The sequence below is a fragment of the Pelophylax lessonae genome (assembly GCF_965119305.1).
Source record: "Pelophylax lessonae genome assembly, chromosome: 1".
NCBI classification, from domain to species: Eukaryota; Metazoa; Chordata; class Amphibia; order Anura; family Ranidae; genus Pelophylax; species Pelophylax lessonae.
In genome coordinates this window covers 662,661,592-662,674,591 of record NC_138768.1, presented here as the reverse complement: position 1 = coordinate 662,674,591, position 13,000 = coordinate 662,661,592, and the positions used below count along the sequence as shown (strand labels likewise).

Sequence of the window (13,000 nt, the reverse complement as noted above, 5' to 3'; positions counted from 1 at the left end):
CCCTGCCCCCCTCTTTCCCTCCCCCTCTTTCCCTCCCCCTCTCTCTCTCTTTCCCTCCCCCTCTCTCTCTCTCTTTCCCTCCCCCTCTCTCTCTCTTTCCCTCTCCCTCTCTCTCTCTCTTTCCCTCCCCCTCTCTCTCTCTCTTTCCCTCCCCCTCTCTCTCTCTCTTTCCCTCCCCCCCTCTCTCTCTCTCTCTCTCTCTCTCTCTCTTTCCCTCCCCTCTCTCTCTCTTTCCCTCTCTCTCTCTTTCCCTCCCTCTCTCTTTCCCTCCCCCCCCTCTCTCTCTCTTTCCCTCCCCCTCTCTCTCTCTCTTTCCCTCCCTCCCTCTCTCTCTCCCCATACAGGCTATCCGAGGACCTGAAAAAAATTACAGGTGAACCTAATTGGATCGCCTGTATGAAAGAGGCCTAAAGCTGGATACACACTATCCAACTTTTGTGGTTAGATTTCCTTCAGATTTACCTTTTCTATGTAGTGCAAGGGCCTGCCTGATTGCATACAAATTGAAAGTGTTTAGGTTTGACCTCATATTATCTGGTTTTGGTAAGTCTAAAGGAAAAAGTCTTCAGAAAATCTTAGTGTGTATGGCCCATTAGGATCTGGTCCAATCAGATCCGCCTGTCAGTTTTTCAGGCGGACCTGATCGGATGCCCCATGCCTCCCTATGGGCCAGCGGATGTCAGCAGAGACATCTCCGCTGACACCCGCTGCCATCCGATCCGATCCTGTCTGTCAAATTTGGACGGATGGAAACCCTATTTTGCATCCGTCTGGCGGATCGGATGGGATCGGAAGAGAACGGACAGGCGGTCCATTCTCAACGGATTCCCCCATAGAGGACAGCGGGGATCTGACAGCTCCATCTCCGCACAGTGAGCGGAGACTGAGCTGTCATCTGCCTGCTCAGCGGGGGGATCAGCGGATCGATCTCCCGTTGAGCAGAACTGATTCCATTGGCGGAACGGACAGGTGTGAAAGGACCCTTATAGAATATTTTCTAGTCATGTTTGTATACTTTACTTGTAGTGTAAACCAATTGTGTACAAAATAGTTTTGTTTGGTCATTTTATGCTTTTTGGTGTGGGGGTCTATATCCTTCAGGTTTCTGTACCTGTTAAAATGTGTTTACATAGGATAAGCTGCCCATGACTGCTACCCTGGGGCTATGAACTCTACAACCCCCTTTTTTTTACTGTATAAACATCTTCACAGTTTATTAATATTTCAAATGTTCTCTTTTAGGAATTGACCAGTGCGTTGATGCACGTGAAACTTCACCTCTTCGTTCAGTTGTTTACACTCGTCTTCTTTCCAACCGCAATATGGTTTTTTCTTCAAGTGTTGTCACTTACTCCGATCAATGAATGGCTCTTAAAGGGGTATGTTTTGGATCATGATATTCAAAAGAATGTATTTGAAAAGTCTCATGCCTTATTTAAATATATCCCTGTGCACCAGTTACACTGTTATTGGCTTAAGCAGGGAGAGCAAGTCTTCAACTCCCCACCTAAACTGTAGGATTCTCTATTCAAAAGTAAAAAGCAGCTCTTTTAATTCATAAATGGCAGCAAAAGCATAAAATGCAATTCACTCCATTATATATTATAGTAGAGTCAATTGTATTTTATGCTGCTTACGATATTTATGGTGTTAAAGGAGTGTTTTATGCAAAAAGCATAGAGATTTGCCTAAATACCTGATTACTTTTAAACCTTGGAAAACCAGTCATATAACACATAGTTGAGTAAACAGGATATGGCAGACAAGGGCCACTGATAACTTTAAGGGACAACTATACCCTTGGAACAAGTTGGCGGTTATTGAGTGCAGCCCATCTGGTCCGATATTCCTCTTTTGTCCTCCAGCTTCCTTCATAGGATACAGTGATCTTCACTGTGAGATTTCTTGCTTCTGAAAGCATACCAGGTCCTCTTTTGCTTGGGCATGTGCACAGTGGCCCCATTCGTTTTACAGGGGGCTGTACTCATGGTGGCATCCAGCATTCCTGCAGAATACGGCTCACCCTAGAGCAGGGATCCTCAAACTACGGCCCTCTAGCTGTTGAGGAACTGCACATCCCATGAGGCATTGTAAAACTCTGACATTCACAGACATGACTAGGCTTGATGGGATGTGTAGTTCCCGAACAACTGGAGAGCCATAGTTTGAAGACCCCTGCCCTAGAGAAATGATTGATAATGTGCAGCCCTAATGAGGATGTTTTCAGAAACAAGGCTGTGCAGGACTCAGCAGATCATGGGATGCAGTCGAGGATTAATATTGAGTCAGGGGGGCAGCATTTAGTGACGGGTGCAGCATTTATTAAGCCCTCGCTCACATTGGAGCGACTTGTCATGCGATTTGAAAAGTCAAATTGCAGCACAAGTCGCATCCTATTGCCGGCAATTGCACTGTGTTTATCGGTGCAACGCAGACTTTGCGTGCCCCATCAATTTGAAAGGGTAGTTCCTGCACTACTTTTAGTGTTTTTTGGTGCGACTTACATAGATATCTGTGCATAAAGCCGCACAGATGTCTCCCAAGTCGCACTGACGTGGCTTTGAAATTGTGCAATTTCAGATGAAGTTGCACAATTTCAAAGCTGCAGTCAATGTGAATGGGGGCTAAAGGACAACTTTTACAGAAGATACAGTTATCTTTTAAAGAGGAAAAGCCCTTTTGAATACAGAATTATTTAACTGTTCATGATGGTGTAATGTTTTTTTCCATAACAAAGATAATGTTACTAATGTTTAATCTTACTATTGTCTGTAATACTGTTATATGCAAAGGTTTGGGAACACCTGATCCAACTACAGGTTTTGTTGATTTTCTTAGGGGAAGCAAGGTACTACAATCATTGCAGGGAAGACCTGATATGTCTGCAGTTTCTAAAACTCAGTAATTGGTCATTTTATCAGGCTAAAAAAAATAAAACAAATTGTGGCACTTGTGAAAATTTTGCTCCTTGCCATTTATCCACTTTAATTTGTTTAACTTTTTTTATGACAAAGCCTCCCAATTTTATGGACTATTTTGGCTAAACTGCTTAACTGAAGTTGAAAAACAATGGGAAAAAAAATGTTGTACTTGAATGGGAACATACATTTTTCAGAGATGGCCCATGGAAATTTGCAAGATTCTGTGCCTGCCATAAAATTTTATCGTGCATGTGAATTTCAAGTGAAAAAGTGTGACATTTCTTCAGGGCTCAGGATATTTGCTATGGGCACTGTGTTTTCTCTTACGTCCCCCGACAGTCGCCGCCTCTTCATATTCGTCACTAATGGGGGTTATTGACCTTTGCTCCGTAGGAGTAGCTAGGCAACAGAATATATTAATGTCAAAGCTTTTAGCATATCCCACCCCCAGGGGATGGTCCCCTCAGTCAATACCTCCCTGCTTCCTGCATTTCCAACTCAGTTTCTAATGCCTAGCTCAGGAGTAGGTTGGGCTGTTCCTGTGCTGGGGCTCTTAGTCTCAGCTTCTTTTCTCTTTTTGATTTTATTTGGAGTTTTTTTCTCTTTCTTTTACCTAGCTGTTTATTTTCAGCGTTAGTTAGCTTCTTCTGATGAAGATGATCATGCGGAGCTGGGTCTCAGTCTGGCCACCCTGGATCCCAGGGCTCAGGGCCAGGGGCTTCCCAGCCTGCCATCGAGCGTTCAGCTTAGGTTTTACCCTGGCACATTGAACGACCCATCCCTGTTCGCTGCAGGGATGCTATCGGTGAGGTGGCTACCTCACTGGACGCCATTGCGGTTTCGCACCGCAGTTCCACTGCGTCATGCTTGCGACACTCCCTGTCCTCAGTGCAGCGGTTTGGTCGTTGGAGCAGGCTCCCCACGCCATCCGGACTGGTAAGTATAACTCTATGTGGGGAGCTGTCTATTTGGGTGTCAGTCTGGGACTGTGTGACCCTGCATGTCTGTGTGGCTGCTGTGCTCCCTGTCAGTTCCTGTGTGGACTTGCTGCCTGTGTGTGGGCTGTGAAGGGGGGGGCTCTCCCGCTCTGCTGGGTGTCAGCATGAAGCAGTCAGATTTTGGGCATGCTGTGCGGTGATCGCTGCGGCGACCCGCCATTTTTTTGCGGCAAAATCATGGTGGCCGGTCCTGTGTGGTATTGCATGGCGTTTTGGCGCCAAACGCCGCCATTTTGGCGGCGATCGATCAGGCCACATGTCGGCGCCATTTTCTATTTGCCCAAGGAATCCTCAGCCGAGCGGCCATGTTTGTGCAGCCTTGCATAGGCTTCATAGGGGCGTCAGTCTTGCATCACTTCCTTTTGCTCTGGGACAGCGATCGGTGGCAGCAGCCTGTGTGATCTCTCCAGGTTTTTATCTTCCCATTTTTCCTGTATTCCTTGCCCAGTTTCTTGTCCCTGTTGGGGTCGGTGTATTCAGTGGGTGCGGTGGGCTACGCTCGCCGCGATCTTAAAGGGGCAGTACCCCTTTTTTCCTAATATTACTGGGGCATGGATTCTCAGGATTGCCAGTTTCCTCCCACCTTGGTGGGGGGCCAAGGGGCTGCTGCTTCCCCCGAGGGGGCTGATCTGGCTACTATTGTGGCAAATTTGGCTGCTCAGGTGCAGATGCTGGTGGCTGAAAGATCAACAAAATGGCCCAGGGTGTCTATTTCCTCTGATTCAGAGGGCGATGGGGCTGCTATGGCTGGAGTGCCCTTCTCAGGGTCTCACTCATCCCTTGACCTTGTGGGGTCTGAGGGGGAGGCTGAGGTGGAAGGGGTTGATAATTCTCCCCCTGGCTCATCTGAAGAGCTTGCACTCATGGATGAGTTGGTTGCTTCTATCAAGCAAACGCTGCATTTGCAGGATGAACCATGTCCTCCTGTTTTGATGTCCTCTTATGGGAAGCAAAGGAAACGCAAAACGTCGCAGGTTTTTCCTTGCTCTACGGAATTTCAGCGCGCGGTTGATGAGCAATGGTGCAATTTAAAAAAGCCTTTTGCTGTGCCGAGTAGGTTCAAGCTGCGTTATCCATTTACACCCGCCACTGATGAGCGTTGGTGTGTGCCGCCTCAGGTGGATCACGCGGTGGCGATTTTGAATAAATCAACTGCGATCCCTGCTGAGGATACCCAAGTGTTCTGGGACCCGACGGACAGGAGATTGGTATCTCTGGCCCGTCATTCTTATACGGTTGCTGGCTCTATGCTGAAGCCTATTTTTGCTTCCATTATGGCAGCCCAGGCTATTGCGGATTGGACGCAGGTGCTCAGGCGCACCCTGGTGGCTGACTCTGCCCCGCCGACAACTTTGGCTATGGTGGATCAGATTCATCAGGGTGTCATGTATTTGTGTGATGCGGACTTAGATATGGTCCCTTTTGGCTGCGCGTCTTTCTAGTGTGGCGGTATTGAACCGTCGCCTGATATGGCTGAAATGTTGGTCTGTTGACCAATCTTCCCGCAAGACTTTGGCTAATTTGCCCTACGCGGGATCGCGCCTTTTTGGCGAATCTTTGGATACTCTGATAAAGGGTATTTCTGGGGGTAAGAGCACTCTCTTGCCCCAATCTCACAAGAATAAGTTTGTTCATGGTAAGAAGAATGCCTCGTTTAAGCCCTCTCAGGGGTCCTTTCGGTCGCACTATAAGGGCAAGCCCTTTAAGGGCCAAGGCTCCCAGAAGAAGCCGTGGACTGGTAAGCAGAAGTCCGGCCAGTCCGGGTCCGCTGCCCATAACAATGCGGCCTGAAGGGACGCCCTCACCCGGTTCTGGGGTGGGGGGACGTTTGCTCGGTTTTCTTCAACCCTGGCTGGACTGCATTTGGGACAGATGGGTTCAGGAAATCGTTCGATCTGGATACAAGATCGAGTTTCTCTTTCGGCCGGCGGGCAGATTTTTCCCCTCAAACCTTCAGCTGACTCCGGAGCGCTTGCAAGATCTGCATCTGGCGGTGCGGGACCTGCGGGCCCAGGGAGTGGTGGTTCCGGTGCCTCATCGGGACAGATTTCGGGGGTTCTATTCCAATCTGTTCACTGTGCCCAGAAAGGAGGGCAAGGTACGTCCGATTCTGGACTTAAAAGCTCTGAACCGCTTTGTGCGGGTTCGCAAGTTCCGCATGGAATCCCTGCGATCAGTGGTGGCTGCCCTGGTTCCGGGGGAATTCATGGCCTCCATCGACTTGAAGGATGCATACCTTCACATCCCCATTTTCGAGGGCCACCAGAGGTACCTTCGATTTGCCATTGCGGAGGATCATTATCAATTCGTGGCGTTGCCTTTTGGTCTCGCTTCGGCTCCGCGGGTTTTCACCAAGGTGCTTGCGCCGGTTCTGGCCTTATTGAGGGCCCAGGGCATTTCTGTCCTGGGGTATCTGGACGATATCCTGATTCGGTCCGCGACCAGTTAGGGCCTGGTGAACGACCTGTCCATCACGATGCAGACTCTGCAGGAATTCGGTTGGACGATAAATTTTCCAAAGTCAACGTTGTGTCCGTCGGTTCGTCTTCCCTACCTGGGGATGATTCTGGACTCTGTTCAAGCGAAGGTCTTCCTGCCGGAAGACAAGCTTTGGACACTTCAGTGCGAAGTCAGGTCCCTCAGGGACAATCAGTGCTCGTCCCTCCGGACGTGTATGAGGTGTCTGGGATTGATGGTTTCGGCTTTCGAGGCGATTCCCTTCGCCCAGTTTCACACACGGGAGCTTCAGGCGGAGGTCCTGGCCAAGTGGGACGGGCGTCCGCAATCTCTGGATCTGCGGCTGTCGTTGAGCCGTTTCACCCGCAGGGGTCTTTTGTGGTGACTCCAGTCCCCGGCGGTGTCGGGGGGCAAGTCCTTTCGTCCTTTGTCGTGGACGGTGATCACCACGGATGCCAGCCTGTCGGGCTGGGGTGGTGTTCTGGGCGTTCTGTCCGCCCAGGGAACTTGGTCGGAGGAGGAATCCTCCCTTCCGATCAACATTCTGGAATTGCGAGCGATAAATCTCTGTCTTCTGCGTTGGACGGACAGGCTTCAGGGCCGTCCAGTTCGGGTACAGACGGACAATGCCACAGCGGTGGCCTACATCAACCACCAAGGGGGCACCAGGAGTGCTCGAGCGGCGTGGGAAGTAGCCGACATTCTGTCTTGGGCCGAGACGCACGTCCCGGCGATATCTGCAGTTCACATTCCGGGGGTGGAGAACTGGCAGGCGGATTATCTGAGTCGCCAGACCCTGGACCAGGGAGAATGGTCCCTTCACCCGGATGTCTTCCAGATGTTGTGCGCGAAGTGGGGGTCCCCAGATTTGGACCTGTTCGCGTCTCGTCTAAACAACAAGGTGGAAAGGTTCGTGGCAAGGACGCGCGATCCTCGGGCAGACGCCTCAGACTCGTTAGTGGCGCCCTGGCATCAGTATCGCCTGATGTATGCCTTTCCACCGATTCAGCTGCTGTCCAGGCTCCTTCGCAGGTTGGCCTCAGAACCGCACACGGTGATTCTAGTGGCACCGAACTGGCCTCGCCGGTCTTGGTACGCAGACCTCATGAATCTGGCGGTCGACGCTCCGTGGCGTCTTCCACTTCGAGAAGATCTCCTGTCTCAAGGACCGATATTCCATCCTGCTTTACAGTCGCTGGCTTTAACGGCCTGGCTGTTGAAGGCCAGGTCCTGAAGGATAGGGGTCTTTCCCCTGAGGTCATTCCCACTTTGATCAAGGCTAGGAAGGCTTCTTCGGGGAAGATTTACTACCGTACTTGGAAGACTTACTTTGCCTGGTGTGAGTCCAGGGGGTATTCCCCTCGCTCGTACTCGGTGTCAAGAGTGTTGGCTTTCCTTCAACCGGGCGTGGACCAGCGTTTGGCGTTGGCCACGATTAAGAGTCAGATTTCTGCGCTGGCCGTTCTTTCAACGCCCTGTGGCGTCTAACTCTTTGGTTAGCACCTTTGTTCAAGGGGTGCGACATTTGGTCCCTCCTAGAAGGGAGCCTTTGCCTCCATGGGATTTGAACCTTGTTCTGTCCGTGTTGCAACATGCTCCTTTTGAAAAGATCAGGGAGATCTCGTTGTCTCTGTTGTCCAAGAAGGTTGCCTTCTTGGTGGCGATCACTTCGGCTCGCAGGGTGTCGGAGCTGGCGGCCTTGTCCTGCAAATCTCCGTATTTGGTGATTCTCTTGGATAAGGTGGTCTTGCGACCTAACCCGTCTTTTCTTCCGAAGAGGATCTCGGAATTTCACCTCAATGAGGATATTGTTCTGCCTTCGCTTTGCGCGAAGCCTAAGCATCCAAAGGAGGTGGCCTTGCATTCCTTGGATGTTGTTAGGGCGATCGGGGTTTACCTGTCATCGACTAAATCCTTTCGCAAGTCGCATTCTCTCTTTGTCCTTCCTGAGGGACCTCGGAAGGGCATGGCGGCATCGGCTGCGACCATCGCCAAATGGATCAGACAGACGATAGTGCAAGCCTATGCTTTGAAGGGGAAGGTTCCTCCTTTTCCTGTGAAGGCGCACTCTACCAGGTCTCGGAGTACGTCTTGGGCCTATCGTCATCCGGCTTCTGTGGCCCAGGTGTGTAAGGCGGCGACTTGGTCGTCCGTTCACACCTTCTCGAAATTTTACAAAGTGGATGTTCGGGAATCGGCAGATGCTTCCTTTGGCCATAAAGTTCTTAGTGCGGCGGTTATGTGTTCTTTCCTGGGTTGTTGCTCCTGTTGAGCACGTTTTCCTGTTGCCCAGTTGGTTCTCTTACTTTGGTAAGGTTCCTTTCTCTGATGTGGGTACTGTGTTGCTTTAGGCGCGGCTGCTTTTTTCCCACCCCTCATGTCTACACTACTATGGGACGTCCCCATTAGTGACGAATATGAAGAGGCGGCGACTGTCGGAGTACGTAAGAGAAAACTGAATTTTTTGTAAAATCTTACCTGTAAAATTCCTTTCTCTGAGTCCTCCGACAGTCGCCGCCCCCGCCCCTCTTTTGGGGTTTGTTTATGTACTCTACTGCTATGCTACTGAAACTGAGTTGGAAATGCAGGAAGCAGGGAGGTATTGACTGAGGGGACCACCCCCTGGGGGTGGGATATGCTAAAAGCTTTGATATTAATATATTCTGTTGCCTAGCTACTCCTACGGAGCAAAGGTCAATAACCCCCATTAGTGACGAATATGAAGAGGCGGCGACTGTCGGAGGACTCAGAGAAAGGAATTTTACAGGTAAGATTTTACAAAAATTCAGTTTTTTGCTGGTTGGTGAGTAAGGCTAATTATACAAAACAGCTAAATTCCAGGAATTCAGCTCCTTTTAAAAAAATAAATGAAAGGTACACATTTAAATCCAAGGAGCTGCATGACATATCCTGGACTTATCCTGGACTTATCTCTATTATTTACATCTGCAAATTTTATTGCACTCCCAAAAGACAGCTAATGCTGTATTTTCGGGGGCCTGACGCTGATGCTTCAGATCTAAGCATCTTCAACATTAGAGTCACTGCAGCTGCTATGCCTGTCCCTCCCCTACTCCTGCCCAATCACAGAAGCCTTTGTATTATGAGAACTCATTCACAAAATACAAAGGCTTCTTCTATGGGCAGCAGAAGGGAGGGGGTATAGCTGCTCTTTGTGCCTCTCTCTCTCCTCTGTGTCAGTGTATGCATAAACCTGTCAGATATTTAGTAATAGAGATAAGCCCAGGAGATGTGATGCGCCTCCTTGAAATTAGTGGTCCCCCCCCCCCCGATCCTTACCTGAGCCCCCTCCCAACCACCGATGTTCACAATAGCCTTGGCTGTGTGGGAACTCTCCCTCCTCATTGGCTTAGACTGCAGTGGGGGACCATTGGCAATGGCTCCCACTGCTGTCAGTCACAGCCAGTGAGCGAATGAGTAGAGAGCAGAAGGGTTTGGGCGTCTCTTATGGACGCATAGAGCAACGGCTCTGGAGCAAGCACACAGCCTTGGCCCCAGGGCAAGCAGCTTTCTCTGGGGGAACTGCTCGAGGGGGAGGATCCAAGACGGGGACCTGAAAAGAAGAGGATTGGAGTTGCTCTGTGCAAAACCACTGCACAGAGCAGGTAAGTATAACATGTTTATTATTAAAAAAAAAACTCAGCTTTATTATCACTTAAACTCAAAGGCTGCATGCACTTTTTACAAAGTGGCTGAATTTCTGGATTTCAGCTTTTAAATTATTATTTTTTTTCTGCAAAATTGCTTTAAAGTAAAAATAGAACACATTGACTTCTAAATAAGTTTGTTCATGACATTTCATTAATTGTGAATGCTAAAACACAAAGGTCACCAATGTTAATAAGCATTAAACAAATATTTGAAAGGTAAAGCATTGTGAACGGTAGTACAGGATGTTCTCAAATATGTACTTTAACACTGATATAGTGTACAATATTTAAGCCTTTATTACGGCTGATGTGTCTGACTTATGTTAATGTTCAGGGGCTAACTGACGGGTAGGAAGGATTAAGATGTCAAGAGAAATTAAGCTAAACACATCAGCCAATCAGTTGCATTCATCACGCCGACCGTGAAACCTTCTTATATTTAAATCAGATCGTCTTGTGTGTGACACTGAGCTCTTCGTTAGGCACTAATAGTGTCCTTTATTCCCATTCCACTGCAGATGTACAGTCTTCCCTTCTGCTGTCCTTGTGTCAGAAATACTTTCAGAATTGGTCCCCGTATAATCATTCCAAGTGCTTAATGCATTTCGGTTTTTAAAAATGTAACTCCCTTAGGATGTAGGGGGCTGGATGAATATAGCAAAGGATCATGGAAATCATTCAAACCTTCATTGAATTACAACACTTGAAGAATAAGAGAAGAGGCTATCTCCCAAAGACAACAGTCATAGCAGTGTACATTAAATCATTCTTTCTCATTCATATTCTTATCCTCCACAACCAGGCCAGGAGATAATTGCAGCTGTGAATCACCACAATGGAGTTTTGAATTTTTTTTTCTCTAATATCAGTTATGGGAGAATATTAGGAGAAAATAAAAAATATGAACATTCAGATGGATTTTTCTGTTTTTCTCAAGGCAACAGATCTGAACTTAAAATTGTAAAATACAAATCACATAGAGTTCTGACATGTAGACTGAGAACAAAACATTTCAGTGTTGCATTATATAAATGTGGAGCGTCCCAAAATATGCATTTGCCTAAAGCAGAACTAAAATGTAAAGTTAGGCCTGCTTTAATCAGGCAGCCATTAGGGAAAAATGGTGCTGGCACATAACGTGGCATAAACTTGCCTAACAATTAGGCAAAGCGAGTCTTCTAGGGCTTCCAGTTCCAGGGTCTTTCAATCTGAAGTTATCATGTGCAGCACTTACGCAAAAACTTCATTTTAAAGGGAAGGAATCATCCAGACTTTAGAACCTATGGTGTGGAGGTGATGATGACCTCAGTTTACATGACTTAAAGGGGACATTGCAGGACATACGTTTTGCAGCTGTTAGATATGTTTTTGCTGATGCCTTTCATACGGTTACCTTGCCTTCTTCCATGCCTTCAGGTAACAGTTTGGATCTACATGAAAGTTTTAAAGCAAATATATAATAAAGGGCCAGTCCCTACAAACTTAGAATTCATCTTTAAGTGGACATTGAGCCTACCAGTAAACTTACTAATTTAGATGTCTTGCTTACAAGAGAAACAAACCATAGTCTTTATGACCCGTAAAATTAGTCAGATACTGCATATAAATCTATAATAGGTGGGCCAACTCAACCACATGGTTTATACCTCTCTGGTAGTGTAAAGTAAAACCAAGTCAATATTCTGTCCCCTGCTATCGTATGAGTTGTCAAATTTCTCTTGCTGCAGTAAAGTGTAAAAAGTGAAAGACCCAGCAGAGAAATACCTCTTTTCATGACCACAGCAGCTAGATAGACCTGGGTACAGTGTGAAAAATATCTTGGGAGCCAATACATCTAGTACTGTGTGAATAACATCTTGTAACATACATAATGTAGTGCTAGTAGGTAATGTGTAGCTTATAGTTCTGTGTGTTTATGCATATGTGCATGATCTTGCTTCCAAAATAACTGACAGTGAATGTATAATTCCCATTCCTGCTCTACTTATCACAACCCAACAAGATAAAGGAATAACGCGTAATAATCCAGAATTCTATATATTCTGTTTTGTATCCAGCTCTGCATATCTCTGGTGATCTAACTAATTATTATGTGCATACGTACAAGTATGTGCAAATGCTTCCGCACTGTTTTTGAGGCTAATTGAGAGTAAGGCTGCACCATTTCTACATAATTCTAAGATCGACAACAAAAGAGAGCGCAAGTCTGAAAGGTTGAAGCACGCGCCTGAAAAACAAAAATCTGATTTACTCCAAACTGAATCTGCACAAAATCTTTATTGCATCACTCGTGTAATACATCATCAAAATTAAATTTTGGATTCTGCATCTACGCCTACCAGCACATGACTCTACAATAGATCATTTTTCAACTTTCTCTGTTATAACCAAGGCTTGCAATGTACTGTAGTCTCCTTTAGCGCAAATGATTATGAACGCTGTTCAATTTCTCCCTAAGGGAGCTATATATTCAATACTCTTTAGGCACAAGAAAAAATAGGGATTGTGGTCAGCATAATTAGCAATTACTGTGACACTCAGGCTCCTTTTGTGTTGTGGTCATGGGAAGTTTACAAAATTGATCAGTGAGATCAACAAGAAAAAAATAGCTTTTTGCTCTTAATATTCTTACTACCTACATTGGCTTTTCCACAGTGATGGACATAACAACCTGTTCAACTCTTACTGCTGCACAGGGGCTTCATACAATCTAAAACCTTTTCAGGAAGGCCCCATGAACAGTCTCATACAAACTTTCCACTTTACTGCTGATAACCAGGGCTAAATGGACCAGAACGCTCATATTAACAGGTGTTCCCGTCAAATGCCGGGTTCACTATTCAAACACATACAGCTTTGTTTGAATGGAAAACACGCTGTTTGAAGTTCAAACGCACCTCAATAGGATACTGTGCATCCAAAGAAATGCAGAGCAACGCAAAGCAGGTCAAAT

General features: G+C 47.0%; 1 protein-coding gene across 1 annotated transcript in view; it reads left to right on the top strand.

Annotated features, from left to right (window-relative positions):
* Window positions 1-13,000, top strand: part of SLC10A7 (solute carrier family 10 member 7) — a 345,341-nt gene that overhangs the window by 75,361 nt on the left and 256,980 nt on the right. The window contains exon 3 of the mRNA XM_082258940.1: window positions 1,243-1,379. Within this exon, the coding sequence (XP_082115066.1) occupies window positions 1,243-1,379 (137 nt within the window). The remainder of the gene's footprint in view (window positions 1-1,242; window positions 1,380-13,000) is intronic.